Genomic DNA, 18217 nt, shown 5'->3' with positions numbered 1-18217 from the left:
TAATGAATATATTGAACAAAACAGGCGTCAGGACCGACCCCTGGGACACTCCACTCTACTGGCTGTCAGCTAGACAGCGAGTCATTGATTACTACTTGTTAGGGCTGTGCAAAGCTTTGGTCCCTGATTCAATTTGGTCTGATTTGGTGGCTAATCTCCAAATCTGAAATGAATCAGGAGACCCTTTAATCTGTTTGAATTGAATTGGAACCCTCCGACTATTCACACACAGACACAGACACAGCACGCTTGGCGGCAGACCCAGAAGTGGACCAGAAGTAGTCCCCCCCCAACCTTTGAAATGCTCCATCTGCCCAACCATCACAGTGTTCACGAGCCATGCCTGGTACCTCAAGGTATGTAGAACAAACATTGAAAGCTGTGTCTATGGCTAAATTGCTGATTCTCCAAATCAGCTTCGAATCTTCAGATTCAGCCGAATTGAATCAGGGACAGTGATCTGAATCAACAAATTGAATCACTGTCCCCAATTTGGATCGAATCCAAATCAAATACGACCTGTTTTCCACAACCCTATTACCTGTTGACCCTCACTATCCAGCCAACTCTCTATCTACCTTACAGTCCATTCATCCAAGCTGTACATCTTCAGCTTGCTTGCAAGAATGCTGTGGGAGACTGTATTTTTGCTAAAGTCAAGGTATATTATGTCCACTGTTTTCCCCACATGCACAGAGCCAGTTTAGAAGGCATCCACAGCCATGATAGAAGGCAATCAGGTTGGTCAGGCATAACTTGCCCTCAGTGAATCCATGCTGACTTCCTAATCACCTTCTTCTCCTCCAAATGCATAGAAATGGGTTCTTTGAGGACATTCTCCATGATTTTTCTGGGGACTGAGGTGAGGCTGACTGATCTGTAGTTCCCTGGATCCTCCTCCTTCCCTTTCTTAAAGATGGGCACCATATTTGCCCTCTTCCAATCTGGGACCTACCCCAATCACCACGAATTTTCAAAGATAGTGGCAAGCAGCTCTGAAATCACATCAAGCCAACTCCCTCAGGACCCTTGGTGGATGCATTGCATCTGGCTCCATGGACTTGTACATGTCCAGCTTTTTTAAATAGTCCCTGACTTGTTCTTTCACCACTGTTGGCTGCTCACCTCCTCCCCACACTGTGTTGCCCAGTGCAGTAGTCTGGGAGCTAACCTTGCCTGTGAAGACGGAGGCAAACAAGGCATTGATTACTTCAGCCTTTTCTGCATCCTCTATCAGAAGGTTTCCTCCCCCATTCAGTAAGGGACCTACACTTCCCCTGATCCTCCTCTTGCTACTGACATACTTGTAGAAGCCACTCTTGTTACCCTATACATCCCTGCTAGCTGCAACTCCAACTGCATTTTGGTCTTCCTGACTTCATCCCTGCATGGCCAAACAACATTCTTATACTCTTCCCAAGGAGCTTCCACTTCTTGTCAGCTTCCTTTTTGTTTTTAAGCTCAATGAAGAGTTCTCTGCTAAGCCAAGCTATTCCTTCCTGCACTTCAGGATGGTTTGTTCCTGAGCCCTCAGTAAGGTTTCTTTAAAATACAACCAGCTCTCCTGGGCTTTTTGCCCTGTGAAGCTGGCCTCCCAGGGGATCCTGCCCATCAGTTCCAGAGGGTGTCAATGTCTGCTTTTCTGAAGCCCAGGGTCCTTACTCTGCTGCTCCTGTTTCTCCTTTTATGATCCTGAACTCAGTCATCTCATGGTCACTGCCCCCCAACTTGCCATCCACTTTTACATCCCCCACCAATGCTTCCCTGTTTGTGAGCAGTACGTCAAAAAGAGCATGACCCCTAGTTGGTCTGTTCAACCCTTATACTAGGAAGCTATCTCCAAAGCTCTCCAAAAACTTCCTGAATTGCCTGTGCACTGTTATATTGCTTTCCCAGCAGACATTAGGGTGATTGAAGTCTCCCATGAGAACCAGGACCTGTGATCTGGAAAATTCTGCTAGTTGTCTGAAGAAAGTCTCATATACCACATGCTCCTGGTACACTGGTCTATAGCAGATGCCCATCACATCACCCTTGTTGCTCTCCCCTCTAACCTTAACCCAGAGACTTTTGACAGGCATATGTCCACTTTCACATGCAATTATATGGCTCTTTTACATACAGCACAACTCCTCTGCCTTTTCTCCCCTGCCTGTCCTTCCTGAACCGTTTGTACCCATCCACCAAATCTCTGTTATTCCAACAACGTAATAGTTCCTTGACTGTGCAAGGATTTCCAATTCTTCTTGCTCGTTTGCCAAGCTCCATGCATTTGTGTACAGTCACCCAAGGTGAATAGCCAATTGCCCTACTTTCTCTGAAAGAATGAGGCCTCCCCTGTTGCCCCTCCTGCTTCTCCTTCCTTACTACCTCATTTATCTCAGGGCTTTGTTCTCCTTCCTCCAGCAGGCCTTGTTTAAAGCCTCCTTCACTAGGTTAGTAAGCCTGTCTGCAAAGATGCTCCTTCCTCTCTTTGTCATGTGGATCCCACCTCTTCCTAGTAATCCTTCATCTTGGAACAACATCCTATGGTCAAAGAAGCCATATCCCTGCTGGCAACACTACCTGTGCAGCTAATATCACAAATCTAGTGTCTATGTAATATCACAAGTCCAGGTAGCATTCTGGCGTTGCTTCTTTGATGTCAATGCTTTCAATCTTTTAGATTGTAGAGATGGAGTTCTGTTACTTTTTACATACTCACATGGCAGTTTTCCAGCTACCTAACTGACATTTCTGCCACTTCAGGACATTGCACCATTCTATTACTTGTGGAGGATGGACAGCATCCACTGGACTACTGGGCGCCCACAGTAGGCTACACCCTACACCCTGGATACACCTATATACCAGGCAGGCATGTAGGTAGCTGAACATACAGGGCGAAGGAAGTGGCCTTTTTGTGTTTTAGCCCCAACAGCTGAGAGGCTAGATCATGACTAGATCTGGAGCTGAGCTCAAGGGCAGAACCATGGACAGAGTCTGCTGAAATATAGGTGGACCCACATGCCGAACCTGAAAGGGTCAGCAGTGATCACAGGTGTTAATGCCAGAAGAACCACCCAGAGCCCTGAAGTCATGCAAGCCAGCCAGACAGGTGGTAGTATTGTAGAAAAAGAACAGGAAGGACTCAATTCATATGATCCCCACCTTCCCTATTTAGATCAAAACTAGGGCACCTGAGCCAATACATGCTGTATCTGCAGAGGCACTTTTGTAAAGATGGCAGCAATGCCAAAGAGTTATCAGGGTGCTTTCTTGGAGCTTCTTCTGAAATAACAAAGAAGCTAATAGAGCCAGTTGATGGAACCAAAATATTTGCACTCGGGTTTAAAATGAGCTTAAGTATACTATCTTCTCAAGCCCACGAAGACTTGGACCCAGAAAGAGAAACAGAGGAAAAATGTTCAAAGTGGGCCAGAGCTACGAGCTCCAGTGTTTGCAAAATTACTTGCAGGTGTTGCAGTTTTAGCAGACTCAGCTTTCTAAAAGTAAGTGTTAAGGGAAAGGACCACAACTTTTTGAAAGGTCAATGATTATAATGCAAGCCTCACTACTTATTAAAAAATACAAAGAAATAATAGACAAAACAAAACAACATCTAAAACAAATCCACTTCTTTCCCAAATGACCCTAAAGTATCTAAATCCATACTAATACCAAAGCCAGCAAGGACTAAACTGTGTACCACGAGACAGAGATATAAGTGAAGCAAAGTCAAACTAAGCTGTGGACATTATCTCACAGGAAGATAATTGGGGTGTTTATGTTTCAGCATTTTGAGGGAAAGAGGTTGAGGGCAGGGACTGTAGGCCCAGGAAAGATTAGATGAGAAAGCTTTGGAGTGAACGTTAAAAGAGAGAGAGAGTGCGCAGCAAGAGTGCGCAAGCAAGTAAGTGGAAGAGCTGAAACCAGGCATAAAGAACAATGCCTTGCTCAGGGACCTGAACCAAAGGACTGGGCTAGACTAAGGCAGCCCACTGAGGGTAGACTCCCCATACTGATATCATCAAAAAGCATGGCATGTGAAGACAAGGCGGCAGCCTGGGAGAACAGAGTGTTGCGGCATGATTGGTGTAGCTCAAGGAGTGCCATGGCCACCTTCGTAGACACAGGTCCCATCACAGACACATCCATAGATTAAGTGGTAAAAATACAGTTGGTAAAACAAACCTTCAGTCTTAGACACAAGGGGGAACTTAACAGTGGAATACAAACAGGATTAAGCACTTGAAAATGGCCTTTGATAGTGATATATTCCTGCACTATACATTTCTCCCCTATGCGTTCCTGCTTTTACCGTGACATATCTATCAATCATGCCCAAAAGTTGGGAGGTTGAAGGAGGTATTTAGTCATCTTAATAGACTGAACATGCAGCCCGGATGCTGCAAATATCCTATAATTAACTTGGAAAATTAAAAGTGCACACACAGTGGCTAGAGCAATGGACTCTGATCCTGCCTGATCTTTGGTGAGGGCCTCTAAGAAGCACCTCAAAAATAAATTAATTTGATTAAATATTTGAACCTGCCTCCATGGCAAGTGGTTTTAGATTCTACAATGCTTGACAGGATATTGCCATCCATTTTTTCTTATAATACAAGCAGTGATAAATGTAAAGCAGTTTAAAATCCAGTAAGTATAAGGTAATAAATATCTAGAGGCCTTTTTTGTGTACTGATCAGTATACAGAAAGATATATCATTATAGTTAACACCTGACTTATCTGAGGGCACTGTGAAAAATAAGGCTGAACTCAAGTGATTTCAACAGCAGAGATGTTCAGGGGTCTATTAATGATAAGTAAGTGCAATATTATAACTCATATAAAAGGGAGAAACACGTTCATAAATTTGCTAAATCTAGTAATCCTGGGTGTAGCTGAAAGCCAGATCCCTTTATACAAGATTTTTTTATTACCCAACATATAAGCTATGACAATCCACATACTTAAAATGTACCAAACTTCTTTATTATTTCAAACAAATTTCTGTACAAAAACACTGTATCAGTCCAACAAATGCAGTTACAGCTTCAAAGAACACATGACAACTTGCAGTATGCTTTCAGGTTCATACTTTTATTATACAGGTGGCAAAGAGCTCTCCTCTAGGTTCATAAAAAAGTTAAAATTAATACTTGCCAATATGTTTGGAAGGAAAGTTAAAAAATAAAAATCTACTAAATCCATGGAATGCTCTGTAGTCTATTTAGATTTTCCTAAGCTTAAGTGGCAATGGGGAAACTAGTTTTTCAAGTACATTCAATAAATACCCCAAACATTAGAAATTCGCTGTTTTTAAACACATTGTGGGAGATCACTGCATCCAGGAAAAACAAAACTATTTCCCATATACCCAAGTTCAGATTTGGTTTCTGATGACAGTACTCTGCAGCTGTAGTTATACTGTACAGTCAGAAGCATTGTTTATATATACACACTACATTAGTTACTACAGGCCCCAACCAGAATTGAGACCTCATACTGCTAAATATCGTGCAAACAAAGGAGGAGGCAATCCCCACTACAGCTTATAACCTAAACAGTGCTTAGAGACTGACTTTGATAAATAGCTTTGTAGCAGTGCACCATGTTACACATCCAAAATATTAAGGGCCAAGTTTTCAAAAGTACATGCAAGAAAACTCCAGTAAATGCACATCAGCTGATGTAGGAACATGTGTACATGTATACACAAATCCTTATCTGTGTACATAAATTTGAATTTGTGTGCACAAATGCAAGCTAAGTACACAAACAATTTAGAACATGCATTATTGAAAATGCAATTGCCACACGACAATATTTACAGTGGCTGCAGATCACTCAGAAGACATGCCAAAAAGGCTGCTTTGCTGGTTTCAGCAAAAGATTTTAATTATTTTTGATTGAAAAAAAAAAAAGTCAACTGGGAACTGAGTAAGTGAGAGAAAACTTCTTGCTTGTCAGTCACAATTGAAGTACAACGGAAAGTAACCAGGCCTGATGGGCAAAATCTAATGAATGGTCTGTAGTCTATTTAGATTTTCCTACACTTAAGTAGCAATGGTGCAGCATTTGCTGTCAAAATTTTAATTCCTAGTTTTCACATGATGTCAGTTGATAAACAATACTATAAGAAACTTGATGGTATATTTAAAAAGTAGCTCAAGTCCCAAAGGAAGTCAAGCTCTCCCATTCTGATGACACTAGGTCTACACTCAAAACATTTGCAAATGCAATAAGGTTAGTGAGGAGTATAATTCTATACAACATACTTATACCAGCAAAAAAAAAAATAAGGCCTTTTGCTAGTTTAAGCCTTGTCGCCATTAGGAGACTTTGCTGATTTAGCTAAGATTTGACAAATCTTTTCTAGTACAGACAAAATTAACACGTCCTCCTTATATTCTAAGATGTAAAACATTGGGGCTAGGAGGGGTTTTTTATTTTTTCTTCTCTTCGACTACTACACTTGAACAAGTTATCAAAATCCAGTTATGCTCCTGAACTGCATTTGATATGTACATAAATAGAGCCTGAAATAAGATATTTATCAATTGTGGAACAGAAGGGACAACCTAATAAACCAAGGAGGCAAAATGCTCTCTCCTGCAAAAGAAATTTGTTTGATTCAGTCAGCTAGCCAAGGACCATTACGAACTATATGACCATTCCCTTCTTCCTAATACAAAACAAGTTCTCTTCCATACCTATGTGTGAATATTCAAATTACCGTAAGCCATAAGAGAGAAGTGAAAACTGTATTTAAAAATAACTGGCAACTGAACTTGTGCATGTTATTAAGCACAATATTTCAATTTTATTTTCATTTATATTAAATTTCACCTTCAAGGATTCACTTTTATGGTAACTGAAAGATTAGTCTATTTGACCTCCATTTTGTTGTTACTACTGTTTACTTTTGTGAAAGAGATGCATTTAAGGACTGAAAGAAACACATATTGTTATAGATGTTGATGAAGTTTCTTGGTAAAAAAAAATATTTTAATGTCAAGAGATAAGGCTAGCCTGTAAAGTATAGTTGTGCTATAATAAAGCAGTCTGGTTATGAATAAGGTTTCATATATTTCAGTGATCTGAAGAAAATGGTTATGTAAATACACACAAGTATTAACATCAATCTGTATTAAATTATGTAAACATACACATCTTCTGTGATCAATACACACATTCACACTTGTCCCAGAGGGTACTACTGAAGCATGGCTCGAATTTGTTTTGAAGTTGATTCATCATTCAGGTGTCTTGTAGTGAACCTAGGAGTTATAACAGAAAGGTGAACATGATGCACATAAAAATAGGAATTTCACAACCTCAGAACTTTTCACTGCTCTGTAAATTGAAGTTTTATATTTATTCTTGAATTTACTAAATGTGCCTAAATTAAACATGCTTCCCTCAGCTTCCAAGAAGAAACAAATTGCCCCTCCTGAAAATGGAATTCCAAAGGCACAATATAACTACTATATGATTAATCTTACCTCTTTTACAGAGAACAGCCAGTGTTGTTATTACCATTTAATTATTTCACCTCAACAAAGTATGCTTCAATCAAACAATACACATTCTCCTGTTTGAGAGGTCTTCAAACATTTGTCCTCAGTTGCTACCTTCTATCTAAAGACAGGAATGTAATCCTGTACCCTCTTATCGCTGGGTATGTGCCCTTTCTATTCAAATGTATTGATCATTAAAACATTCCTGTCCAATAGGAAAACATTCCCAATTCATGGAGGAGGAGCAGGTGCTGGAATCCTAGTCCTACTTAAGGTAATGGCAGTATTCCCACTGATTTCACCTGAGCTGGTATTTCTTTTAGGAGGCTTGTCCCAGGTCATACAAGTCTGTGGCAAAGGATAGAACTGAATTTAGGCCTCCCCCTCCCTTCAAAGCTGATCACTCTGGACCACAAGCCCAACCTTTTCTCTACTTATATTATGATTAAACTTTACACATGCCAAGATGGGTAATAATTTATTTAATCTTTATTCTACGGAACTGAGACGAACAGGGGATATCAAAAAAAGGACCCATACACTGGAAGTTAAATACATATGCAATTTAGATGTTCAAGTACAAGTAGGTGATCCATGTGACCCCACCTAACTACTCCACTACTTAGGCACCTAAGTTCATATTTATTAGCTAAAAATACAAAGCTGCATTGTGCATATTTTAATTTCTGAAGCCCCTGAGCTTGATTTTGCAATTATGAAAATGGCAGCGACTCTGCAACGGAAAACACTATAGCCAGAGTTTTAAAGGAGTAGCATACTGACTGGGGACTACAAAACTTTAAAAGGAAAGATGTTTTAATATGAGAAAATATTTCCCTAAATGGAAAATGCCTTTATCTTCCTCCCTTAACAACAGTCTACCCTTGTACATACCTGAGGGCATTCAGAAGGCCTTCAACTGTGTCAGGAGGCTGTTCCTTTAAAACTTTTATGTATCCTTTCATCTGGGAGGAAAAGCACATGATTATATACTAACAATATACAATCTGCATTATCTAAAAATGGGGAAACTTTATCAAATCAAGTCCACTTCATTTCAAGTTCCTCAGTGTACTGTTAGCACTAACTAACATTCAGCATTCTGGCTCAGATTGAATGTTTTTGAGGCAAGGACATAGCTTAAGTAAATTAATTCTATTTTTGGTAGTTATTTGCAGATATGGCATTATAAACGAACCTCAAATAAGTTAAATTAGATTTCAATCGTCAAAAACACGGAAGTTAAACAAAATGGTGGAAACCAACTTTGACTTTAGGTAAAAATAGCTATGTTTGTAAAAAAAAAGAAGCATCTCTAATAGCAATGTAACTGACATTTTTAGTACAGCACATATTTAAATATTGACCTCCATTTCTTGTCTCTGCTTACTGAGAATGCAAATGGCCCACACTTTTTTAATATAACAAACAGTTGTCAGAGTAAGAGAATGAGCTTGAAGACAACAAAGGAACACCTGTATCAAGTAAAATTTATAAATTGAAGGAGCTGGTTTTAATAGTGATCAAACCAATACACAAAAAAGCATACAGGCAACAGGGAATTCTGAACGTCGCCAATGGAAGCAAAACTCTACTTTCTATGAAAGGATAGTCTTCTATTGAAGAAAAGTATGAACAAGTATTTGCTAATCTAACAATGTCAAACGTAAGTTTTTCTTCTTAAAATTGTTCTTACATCAATCTTTGATGTTTTGGAGAAAGCTCCCACAGGATGGACATGATCATAGAGAATAATAACTCCCACCATTACTCTCATGCAGAACAACAGGGTCTCCTCATTGGTGAACCTACTTCTGTATTCTCTGGGAAAAAAAAACAACAAAAACAAACTCAAAGCTTGAGTGACACTTCAGTGAAGAAATCTGTCATGTTTCATTAGAATTTTTTTGCTCTCATAGTACCTTACATGCGGCAGGAAATATTGCAACAGTGCAACTGGGGTTGGGCACAACAACAGGGGAAAGGGAAAAGGTGAGAAAGTGAAAATAGCTGTCACAGCTGCAAGCTGGTTGTGACACATCTACTACTGTACTGCCACTTGTCATGATGCAAAGTGCTCTGTTAACGCCTCTGAAACATTGTAGAATACAGGTTAAAAAGTGTAAGTTACGTCTTAGAAGAAACCAAAACCAGTAGTGATCACTGAATTAATCACCTTGATAATGTAAAATGACTACATCTGAGAACAACTGAAGGTACAGTATGCCTTCTTCCAACACCCTTTCACAAGTCAGATTATCTCTTCCATCAAGCCGCACATTTTACTGACAGCTGGTGCACAAGATGAAATATAAAAAGATACACAATGCTCTTTATCTATTCTTACTATGGAAACAATGGAAAGCAAAAGAAAATCTTCTCTTTGATTAAGTTGTTAGTGTTGAAAAGGTGACACTTCAAACAAGATTTGATTTACCTGTTCAGTGGTAGCTTACTATGTGTGGATGGTCAAATAAAGACTGCTGCTATCAGCTGTCCTCCTTGAAATTATTAACAAGTGCAAGAAAGGAATTAAGCTGGGAACAAGCCTAAGAAAGCAATGAATACTATTTTCCTCACCAGGAACTTCTATATTAAAAGGTTCAAAATAAACTCCTCTGTTGTCATCAACTACTTTTGCATTGAAACTAAGTCCACTAACAATGCAATCAAAATTCACCAAAATTCATTTTTTAAACAACCACCCAAATTAGAAATTATACTTTAACTCTTCTGCTTACCCAGTGTTCCCATACTGTTTTTTTTTTAAATTTAATTACTCCAGTAAAATAGAATGACCAAGAACAGGTTATGATCATTTATTTGGAATTTGTGATGTTCACGCAGCTCTCTTATAAATTTTAAAATTGTAAATATGTTAAGCATGTTCTAAAATCTTCTTGCCCTATAAATGTTTTAGGGCAATATTTTCCAAAGTGATTTGAATCAGTCTAAATCTACTTCCAACCAAAATCAATGATAAAGAAGAAAGTATACCAAGAAAACAGATTACCCTTTGATCCCAGGATAAACTTGCAATCTAAGAATAAACCAAATAACAAAAGGTAAGGCATGCCCTCCCTGGAGAATGATCAGCAATCACACAAAAAATAAAAATACTGAGATTGCTGAAATTTTATAGCCGCCTCTATAATGAGCAATTATCATACCCATTAGCCATTCTGCAAAATATTTTAGGTTTTCCTTAACTGTACAGTTCTTTTCCTCAAATCCACAGATCTGAATTTTGACAAGTTACAACTGATTTTGAAAGCATCATATTTTGTGTATGCATCAACTAAATGGAGATGCTGCTCAGCCTTTCATGGAATGAGGTCTCTAAAAGGTGTTGAGATAGACTCTCCAAAATTATGTCTCTTCAAAATTTAAACCTGTCTGCCCAGAGACAAACTTACCTGCCCATACTATTTACTAATATCATTAAAGATTTAAGATACAGAGCTGAAGTTAGGCACTTGTCTAGCCCTAATGCAGGGCTGTTACAACCCAGGATTTGAAAAAGTTGTTGGCCCCTCATTTAGGGTACAACTGCACCAAAAAAAATCAACACAGTCATGTCTACATGAGATGGTTACTGGAGGCTAATTAGCTCTGCAGGAACCTCTTGCGTCTATATATGCACCCCTATTAGGCTGCAGGAAACTAATCAACTACACAGCAGCATACATGTAGATGCTAATGGGGCTGGCTGGGGCAGGAGGGTGCTTTAGTGAGGGGCTGCCTGCTGGTTAGTTCTGCAGTGGAGCACCCTCGTGGCCGAGCCAGACCTTCCACAGTATGTTGAGCTGGGTTGGAGCAGCCCTGGGCCAGCAGACTCACTCCTTGGGCTCCCTGACAGTCAGGGCTGCTTCGACCTGGATTAACATGCTGCAGTCCCAGGTGTACACGTAAGTGCAGTACCCAGGAGGAGTAAACTCCAGCATGATAAATGCCAGAGTTTATTGCTTCACCTTAATAGCATGTGTAAACATGCCCACAGTCTCCTTCATTGCACAAGACTATATACAATCTACATATATTTATAGTCATGCAACATTCCCTTCTACACCAGGGGTGGCCAACCTGCGGCTCCAGAGTCCAAATTTCCAAGTCCAAACTGAGTAATGTACTTGCTGTGAGCAGTCGCATCACGTGACATGACATAATAGCTATGCAAGTTGGTCACCAGGTGCTCATGCAAAGATTCAAAGAGACACATATTTTAACTTCTGAAGAGCCGCATATGGCTCTGGAGTTGTGGGTCGGCCATCCCTGTTCTACAGGAATTAAAAAACAAGCAGTTGAGGTAAAAGGGCGGAGGGGAGAAATTACTCCAGTACAGTGTGTTTAATACACCTTCCTTGTGATCTTGTTAGATAAATATACAAATTAAGAAGTGTAATTTTCAGCTGTGATGTCAGCGGTCTGAACAGCATTAGAAATCTGCTGCTTCTTTCTCCATTTATGTATAAAATGCTAAATTAGTGTCTTGTAGAAATATTATAGGGATTCATTTTGACAACACTTTTTTTTAACATCTAGTCCTTTTAAAACACAGTGGGGTCTGTGCTTACAAAGAAGTCAGTTATTGTTATAGCCTGATGTTCATCAATGGAGTTATTAACAACTTAAATTTGTTTTACTGTAGCACTCAAGAATTAAGTCCCATCTCCTCATAAACTTATAAATACAAGAAAAGAAAAAAGTACTCAAGGAACCTCAAGAGCCTAGTGTCTTGTAAAAGTGAGACGTAGCAGGTGGACACAGAGTGAAAAGTAGAAAGTAAGAGAGGATTGTCAGTCTTATAAGCTGTGGTCACAGCACTCAACAGATGAGTATTTTAGTGTTTTGCCATTCCATCTCCCCCATCTATTTAAAAACTGCAGTGAAGCAATATCGCTATAACAGCTGAGAAGTTATTGCAGGCTACTGGCATCTATCAACTCAGTATCTCAAAATGAACTTCAACATTTCCTAATCAAGGAATAAAATGAAATACCAGCATTTGCAGAAACAAACAAAATGCACACATTCCTTCCACTGGTTCTCCATTAAACGACAACTTAGACTGAAATATTTACTTTCCAATATCAAAGATTCTGATTTTACTCATACTTCATTTTGGATGCTCTAGAAATAAGTCTGCTCTCTACAAAGCCATTGAGAATATGTGCAAAAGTAAACTTGTTAAAAGTCACTCTTAAGCCTACATACTTGACTGATACTACATTTGTGTTTAAATGTAGATGTATCATAGGCTTAGGCAGAGCAAAAATGTGCAGTTGACTTTTTAAAATTAATCAAATTGATAACATAGAAAACATAGCTACCTATATACTAATATATTTAGTATTGCTATATACCTATATACTAATCAGGATACATAAAAAACCCAGTAAACTGGAAGATTAATTTGATGATCAGATTTTGCAGACTATCCAGGCAACTACTAAAAGAGATGACAGTAAGAATTTGAACATAAACAAATAACATTATTTAACCTTTACTTACGGTGTTTCCAACATGACTTTGCATACACTAGCCATGGTACTTAAACAGTCAGTTGTATTTTCAATAGGTAGGGTCTTGTTCTGGAAAGGATAAAGATGTCCATTGTAGAGACTGATTTAACAAACAATTAAAATGTAGAAAGAAAAGGACAAAGCAAACATTCTTATCACTTACTTCCGATACAAAATGGGTTGTTGCGTTGCTGAGTGTTTTCAGCATTGGGGTGGCTTCTGCATAAAATAGAGACATTCTGTTGGCCATTTCATTGTTAACTTCATTCTCAATATCTAGCTGATAAAAATACAGGGAAAAATAGTTAATAAATAGCCCTCCTTTCAAAACCTATGTGCAGCTACAAACAGTAAGTTCATGCTTATATCAGTATGGAGTTATTCACAAAATAGTGTCACCAAATTAATGGTCTGTATCACATGATGATAACCTTACCCACATAAAAAGTAATTACTGGCTGTAAATCAACGCAAAAATATATTACTGCAAGTAGTGGGAATGCACGTTAAGAACTTCAGAATGTAAATAAAAAGATTTAAGTTACATTTACTTACATGCATATTGTTTATTCTGTTGCGACTTATCGTCCTCCTATAATAACTGAAGTCATTTTGAATTGCTGGGTTTCTCATCTTTGTGCAATAAAATAGGAAACTCAGTTTTCAGCATTTCAAACTTTAAGAAAATACCTCAATGTATTTTAAAATATTTAAAAAATATACATCTAACCTTCAGTTCATCAAAACGGAGTGTAAAATGTAAGATTTCTGCAAATTCTTTAGCTAAAGCCTGCTCTCGCTCCAAGTGCTGAGTTGGGGTATAGGGTGGACAGGTCAAGGACTCCAATAAGCTCTGCAGAGCTTTTTCTAAATGCATATATAAAAAACAATAATTTACTAATCACATCTCCTTCATTAGCAAAAAACTAAATTCAGTCTTGATGTGTCATGACACTGGTACTCATAGAATCACAGAAAATTAAGGTTGGAAAGGACCTCTGGAGGTCATCTAGTCCAACCACCTGCTCAAAACAGGCCAGGCGCCAACTATATCATCCCAGCCAAGGCTTTGTCTATCCAGGTCTTAAAAAGCTAAAAGGACGGAGATTCCATAACCTCTCTGGGTATCCAGATTTAGTGCTTTACTACCTTCCTGTTGAAATTTTTTTCCTAATATCTAATCTAAACCTTCCTTGCTGCAACTTGCGACTACTGCACCTTATTCTGTCATCTGCCACCACTGAGAATAGTACAGCTCCATTTGCTCTGGAACCACCCTTCAGGTAGGTGAAGACTACTATTAAATCCCTTCTCAGTGCCTGCGTCTACACAAGACACTGACTAAGCAGTCTTTACTGTGCAGATGCACTGAGGAACGGCTTTTTCATGACACTGAATCGCCAACTCTCAGACCCAAAAGCAACCTTTTGGTGGGTCTGGGGAATTGTTGCAACTCATAGTGCTTTCTGCAAAGTGCTATGAGTTACAAAGGGTACTGCTCTTTCTAGAGACCACTGCTTAAATCAAGGAATTCACCTGTCCTGAGAGTAGGTATACTTGAGGACTGCCTGGAATCACACTGCTAGCACATGGCTTCAGGGTAGATTGTTTTCAAGATTTTAAATCAGAAAAAGTTCAGATCATGTAACCTAGACAGTCTACTGACTTCAGAGACAGAAATTCAGGTATTGTAGGCAAATCATTGGCACTATGTTTTATTACTCTACTGTTAGCTTTTCAAATAATCTTTGTACATTTGCATATAAAAACAATGAAGTAAAACAAATATACAAGCTTACCTAGTCTAAGTGAAAACTCATAAAACCTCTTTAGCCTCACAACCAGAGGGCATACTGAATTCCATGCTTTTTCTTGAAGTTGAATATCATTTGGATTTTGTATTGCCTGAAATGACAATATTACTGTAAACATTGGTGTGACACTAGAATAAAGAACCAAGCTCGGTGAGCCTATGAATGACTAGAATAAGATTTTCTTATAAGGTAGTGTTAAAAATAAAATAATTTTCTTGAATAACATAATAAGCAGCACTACCAAAAACACCCTTAAAAGAATTGTTGAAAGATAAACAAAGAAAAAACCCCCTTATATTATGCAGAAAAATAAAGTTGAGTCAATTAAACATTTTTTAAAGCTTCTTTTAGTTACGAACTTTTAGGTGTGGTCCTAGAAGATTTTGCTTTTATTTATTTTTTTAAGAGTCCTTATTCAAAATGCAGTTTACAACTATCATCTAGGTTTAAATATCTATGTAAGGGTTTTGAGGAAGGCAGCTTTTGCTACCCTTGGCCACAAAAATAAGATGATAGCTAAATCAACATCATCATTATTTTTGTAAAGGAGAGTTTTGTCTGCTATTACAAAAGAAGCAGACTTAAGTAATCAACTTTTCACCTCAGCAATAGTCTTGAGGTTGTTGGAGGCTTTCCTACCTTGGTAGGTAGCTTACAGTTAAAAGAAGGTTAAAATTAGACTAAATCATAAGATACAGTTCAGAAATCAAAGCAGCTACCCATATACAGAATTCTATTGACAGTGTAGATCTCTCATGCAAATGTCTTGTACGTATAACTATTTTTTATTTTTAATATTTAGAATGTCTGATACCCATTAACATTTTCCATGCTGTTTTATTTTACATAAAAGTAAAAAAAATGTGTTTCTCCTGGTTCCAAGTACTTAATTGTAGTAATATTAAGTTGTATTAATAAAACATCAAAGCTCTCTGCCTATCATCAATGAATAATCTGAAGCTGTAATTTAGTTCTAAATGCAATGATACTTATTTGTCATTTGTTTTACTGGGTACTTTTCATATACACTGCTTGGCGATTGTGCTTGGCATACAGAATCATAATACGAAATTATGTAGACTATTACTCCCCCCACCCCCCCCCACAAGAGAACTGTCATAGCAACATTAACATACTTCTCTAATTTCTTGTCCAGCTCCTTTGTAAGACTGAAGGTCAGCAAGCATGCTTTCAGAATCCTGTAAAACTGCACTGATTTGATTCCATACTTCCCTTTCTCCATCTGTAGGCTGTGCATCTAAGAATAGAGCAAACAAAACAAGACATGCACAATGTTAGAGTATAAATCAGATATTAATGTCAACACTACTCAGCTTTATTTATGAACATTAACTTCAATTGGATTATATACAACCCAATCCCAGTTTCATTCTCACCCACCTAACTGTGCTTATTTCTAAGAAAACAATGCTTATTTGTATCAAAGAAAGATAACTAACATACTTTTATCTGAAGGGGCTGAATTTTCATTAATTTTGGGGGGCACTGGACCAGATCTGCAGTCTTTGCTTAATTCTGCCAATTCTGTTCAGTCAAAAGTGAATTATGAAATAATATTAGAAGCATTTTTAGAGGCAGATAAATAAGTATTAGAATTGGACAATTTATCAGTGCTTAACTGAAATTTTCCTTTTTGAGTGACAAGGTCCGTAAACTGCTTGGAAACAGCTGTCAGTCACTGGTGGCAGACAAATATCCTTCCCCCTGAAGTTTCCTCTAGTTGAGGCAACTTTCATATCCATGATAATACTTTTATGCTCCTATACTACAGACTGTGTTAAAAAGACCCATTTCTTCTAACGGAAACCATGGATAATTCCTCCTAACAAAACAGTGATCTTTGAATGATCAGTTTTTTTTTCAGGGTGGGCTTGACCTGTGGACCTTACTTTTCAAAGACAGGATATTTTCAAGCAAGCACCGATCATTTTTCCTATTCATCCTTATGCTAAGGTCCATAGATCAATTACAATGGGATTTTCACTGCAGTGTGACTCCAGGGTAGGAAGCAGGACTATCCCTTGAATATACGCATACAAGACAAGGTATTATATATCCTCCATTTTCTTATGGGCACCAAAGCATGGAGAAGACCTTTGATAAAAATGGCTTTGCTAGAGACAAGATGCTCAACACTGTAGCGGTTGATTAATTTGTGTATTAGTGACCACTAGCCATATTTATGTATAAGAGAGCACTTCTTTTTCCAAAGACTGTTAGTGTTACGACAAGACCTTGATGCATAACAATAAGCACCAATATTTCTTGGATTTACTTTGGAGATTAATACTGTCACAGCTGTCAAGAACATGGCCCAAACCCTATTGCAGCATTAAGTGCTAGTTATGTGACTAAATGTAGGAGCAGAAGAAACACTTTGTGGCACTTATGTGGATTTTAGATCCTATTTCCACCTACATTACCAAACTCATCCTCCTGATTATGTGCAAAAAGGAATGGTTATGGCCACTTACACTCTCTTGACAATCCTATCCCAACTGAGAAAGCACTTCACTCTGTGAAAAGTCCCCTTACCATTGGTCACGCTAAAAAACAGATGTTTGATGGAATAGGGGGACCCTCCTGCTTTTTCAGTTTAGCTTTAGTTATTAAGGCATTTGCAGAGACAGTGGAAAGACCAGGTCCTTGACTTAGCCAGAAGGAGTTTGAACTCGCATCTATCTTCTCCCCAACATAATAGCCTAACCACCAAACATGGGCTATGCAGGACCAAGGGCACCTCCTACTCCTTCTGCTGAAACTGAGCCACTGCGCAGCCAGAAGGGAAATTATGGTTGGGGGTGGGGATCTGGTCTAAATAGAACTGAGAAATATATTAAGATGTAATTATTGGAATCAATGAGCACACCCAAAGAATTCTCAAAACTAGTGGGGAGGGAGGGGAAGAGGACAGATAAGCAAGGAGTGTTACTCAGTGACAAGGGCATTGCCCTGGAAGGGAGGAGACCCTGCCTTGCATCCCAAATTCCTCTCGCTATGGTGCATTTTGCATTCAATAGTAATGGGGTTAAATATAGATAGCACTGGGAAAAAGTGATTCACAACCCAATAAACTCCAAAATTGTTGGGAATGGCACACAGTGCTATCCATCATTCCAGCCTTCTGGCCAGGTCGTGTATAGCTCCACCCCTTTCAAGGTATCAGAGTCATAAAATGCCCAAACATAGCAAATGATGTCCCAAACTAGCCCTCGATTTTCTGTTTGGACTCATACTGCACTATTTTCCAGATTAATGAGACCTAGGGCTTTTACCTGCAGTCCCCAGTAGCCATGGGAATACAATGCAATTTTGCTTTAGTCAAACATTTCATAATAGAATTTGTACAAAACTATG

At 38.5% G+C, this 18217-nt stretch overlaps 1 protein-coding gene across 7 annotated transcripts in view; it reads right to left on the bottom strand.

Annotated features, from left to right (window-relative positions):
• Positions 1-4953: 4953 nt before the first annotated feature.
• Positions 4954-18217, bottom strand: part of CYRIA (CYFIP related Rac1 interactor A) — a 71614-nt gene continuing 58350 nt past the window's right edge. For all 7 annotated transcript variants that reach the window (XM_090031837.1, XM_090031835.1, XM_090031839.1 and 4 more), the window contains 9 exons: positions 15976-16097; positions 14825-14930; positions 13756-13892; positions 13581-13658; positions 13189-13305; positions 13015-13094; positions 9200-9326; positions 8398-8468; positions 4954-7263 (listed from right to left, as the gene is read on the bottom strand). In XM_090031837.1, coding sequence (XP_089887963.1) covers positions 7200-7263; positions 8398-8468; positions 9200-9326; positions 13015-13094; positions 13189-13305; positions 13581-13658; positions 13756-13892; positions 14825-14930; positions 15976-16097 — 902 coding nt within the window. In that variant the 3' untranslated portion in view covers positions 4954-7199. The remainder of the gene's footprint in view (positions 7264-8397; positions 8469-9199; positions 9327-13014; positions 13095-13188; positions 13306-13580; positions 13659-13755; positions 13893-14824; positions 14931-15975; positions 16098-18217) is intronic.

Source organism: Crocodylus siamensis, chromosome 1, assembly GCF_052110815.1.
Source record: "Crocodylus siamensis isolate JL-2025a chromosome 1, ASM5211081v1, whole genome shotgun sequence".
Lineage (NCBI taxonomy): Eukaryota > Metazoa > Chordata > Crocodylia > Crocodylidae > Crocodylus > Crocodylus siamensis.
This window is presented reverse-complemented; position numbering and strand designations above follow the sequence as displayed.